This window comes from Ursus arctos, unplaced genomic scaffold (assembly GCF_023065955.2).
Source record: "Ursus arctos isolate Adak ecotype North America unplaced genomic scaffold, UrsArc2.0 scaffold_31, whole genome shotgun sequence".
Classification (NCBI taxonomy): domain Eukaryota; kingdom Metazoa; phylum Chordata; class Mammalia; order Carnivora; family Ursidae; genus Ursus; species Ursus arctos.
Genome location: NW_026622997.1, coordinates 414,565 through 417,607, shown reverse-complemented (window position 1 = coordinate 417,607; position 3,043 = coordinate 414,565). Strand labels below are relative to the sequence as shown.

General features: G+C 41.2%; 1 protein-coding gene across 1 annotated transcript; it reads right to left on the bottom strand.

Moving 5' to 3' along the window:
- Positions 1–1,491: 1,491 nt before the first annotated feature.
- LOC113248848 (olfactory receptor 2B11-like) lies at positions 1,492–2,427 on the bottom strand. The gene has a single exon (XM_026490461.3). The coding sequence runs from the start codon at positions 2,425–2,427 to the stop codon at positions 1,492–1,494; it is 936 nt and encodes a 311-aa protein (XP_026346246.1).
- Between the last annotated feature and the right edge of the window lie 616 nt (positions 2,428–3,043).

The following is a 3,043-nucleotide window of genomic DNA, read 5'->3' as shown; positions in this document are numbered from 1 at the left end:
CCCAAAAGAAAAAAATTACCACATTCATCTGTATGTAAGACTTAGTTAGACAAAGGATATATTAATCAATAAAAGTGATGAGCGATATTACTTAACATCACAGAATTTTTTATTTTCATGTTTTTGTGTGTATGTAAAATTTAAAAAAAGATTTTTTTTGGCAATCAGCCAAAATTTAGTTACTTAGCATTTTTTACAAATGAAATATAGTGGAATCCATTTATCTAAAGGACTGGGCTGATGATCTGTTGTTATTTTTCCAAAAAGTGGATCTGGGTTGCAGATTATTCTTATTGGGATAATGTGTAATTTTTCATCAAATAGTTTGCTTAGATCTTGGTTGTACCAGAAGACATGCCAGAAAAGTTCAAAGACCTCCTGAGCTCTTGACTACACAACATCATGCTGAATTTTCACCATATAAATTTATATACATAACTGTGAAATCCATTAATTTGGTCTAAAAAACTGTACCCAGTTTCTTTTCTTTTTTTTTTTTTCTGTACCTAATTTCATGACAGTTTGAAAGCTGGGTGTGAGTCCTTGAACGAAGGTTAGCACTTTCAACTTTTAATAATACAGATTCTCAGTATCATTTGCATGCAAAACGTACATCAACAAAAGGATATCCATAATGTTTGTGGAACTAAGCAAGTTACTTTCCATTCCAGGACATAAATTATTTCTTTCTCATACTGACTCTTGCACAGTTTCAAAAATTCCTTCTGGCCATTCCGCTTCGGCACAGCTATGGTTCCAGGTTGCCCCTCATTACCAACAGCACCTGCTTGTTCTCTGAGTCAGAAGACACACACCTCTGATCTTTAAAAGGAACGTGAAGAAGTTTATCTGTTTGTTTGTTTGTTAAACAAGTCACAGTGTGTGTTTTTTATTGTTATATTAGTCACCATACAGTACTTCATTAGTTTTTGACGTAGTGTTCCATGATTCCTTGTTTGCGTATAACAGTGTGTTTTTTAAAAAGCAATAGTGTCTCCATAATCGAATTGATACACTTAGACTTGTGGTTGTTCTGAAGGGTCAGGTGCCCCACACGGAATGCACAGCATAGGCCAGCTACGCATTGAGACATGGGCTAATATGGAAGAGAACGATGAGAAACGCTCCTCAAGCGACACCGTGATACACAGTGCACTGATGAGTGGCTGCCATACTATTCTATGATGAGTAGTTTGAACTAATGGGTTTATATTTTAACTTATATAATCACATGTTTTATTACTGAGTACAGTTAGTATTTCTGTACGTACCAACCAGAGTAGAACTATTTTTACTACATTCGCACAAACATAGTGTGCTTAGTGGTGCATATAGCCAAGCATCGTTGTTGCCTAACATCATTGCATTGAATACAACACAAGAAGATGTCACATGAGATTTGGGGAAATAGGACACAAGAATGAATTACTAGAGAAAACCCTATAGACCTACTGTAATTTTTAAGAAATTTCATTTGTTGTTTCCCAGCTGTCACTTGGAAGTAAAAATGCCCCTGACTAGGTTGCCTAATGCCCCCTTTACATCCTTATTCCTCAGGGTGTAGATAAAAGGGTTCAGTGTAGGTGTCACCACTCCATAGAAGAGCGCCATGAACTTGGGCTGGTCCCTTGAGATGGAGGAAGGTGGCTGAAGGTACATGCTAATGGCTGGACCATAAAACAAGAAAACTACAATGAGGTGAGAGGAACATGTCCCAAAGGCCTTCTTCCTTCCCTCAGAAGACTTAATTTTAAATACAGCATGTCCAATACAAGCATAGGAAGCAAGAATTAAGCAAAGAGGAACAGCTAATATGAAAATACACACCACAGAGAGTGTAAGCTCATTAGCAGCCTTTTCTCCACAGGCAGCCTTTATCAGAACAGGAATCTCACACACCAAGTGATCCAATTTATTGAGGCCACACAGCGGTAACTGTAAGGTGGCTGTGGCCTCTGAGACAGCATAAGTGATTCCAGTGAGCCACACGGTGGACACCAACAGGATACAGATGCGTGGGTTCATGATGAGGGAGTAGTGCAGAGGCTTGCAGACAGCCACGTAGCGATCAAAAGACATGATAGCCAAAAGCAGACATTCCGTGCCCCCCATTATGTGGAAGAAATAAAGCTGAGCTGCACAGCCCAGGTAGCTGATGGTCTTGCTAGCACTTCCCAGGTTAAACAGCATCTGAGGGACAGTGCTCGTGGTGTAGCACATGTCCAGGAAGGAGAGGTTGGTGAGGAAGAAGTACATGGGGCTGTGCAGACGGGCATCTAACCTGGACGCCAGAATGATGGCTATGTTCCCCACCATGGCCACGGGGTATGTTATAAGAAGAATAGCAAATAGAGGAAGCTCCAGCCAAGGACGGTCTGCGAAGCCCAGTAGAATAAACTCCTCAGGATGGGGATGGCTGTTGTTCATTGCACCACTGTCCTTACCTTGTTTCACCTACAGCGGGGAAGTGGCAGAAAAGGTAGGAAGAGTTAGGAGAACTGCGTGTGCCATCCACTCACAGAAGAGGGGCTGCAGTAGCTTGTGAGGAAATAATAAAAGGGGTCTGATGTCAGGTGACTTACTTTCCCTCCTGATACGCCAGAATAGAGCTGGCGACTTTAGACAGATAGCCTGACCATTCTGAAACTCAGTGTATAACAAGGATGTCAATGACCATCTCCTTGTGTTACAGAGAGAATTAAATGAAAAGTGGAAGCATCTTGTGTTTTAGAAACTCAGAGCAATGTTTTTCAAACTTTGCTTGCTTGCATAAAAATCATCCGAGGATGCTGTTAAAATGCAATTCATTGGCTTCTGTCTCTCGGTGTCTGATAGAGTGGATGTGAGATGGGGCCCCGGAGACAGTGATGCAAAGGCATTACTGAGATAGTATGAGCAGTGGAAGCCTTGAGGCAGCTGAAGCACAAGAAGAGGGAGAACACTGGAGCTTAATGCCCATCATGACAGCTTTGTCCAAACTCAAGCAGTCCGCTGAATAGTTTTACCATCTCTATGGAGAGTAAGAAGGTAGGTTTTGTACAAG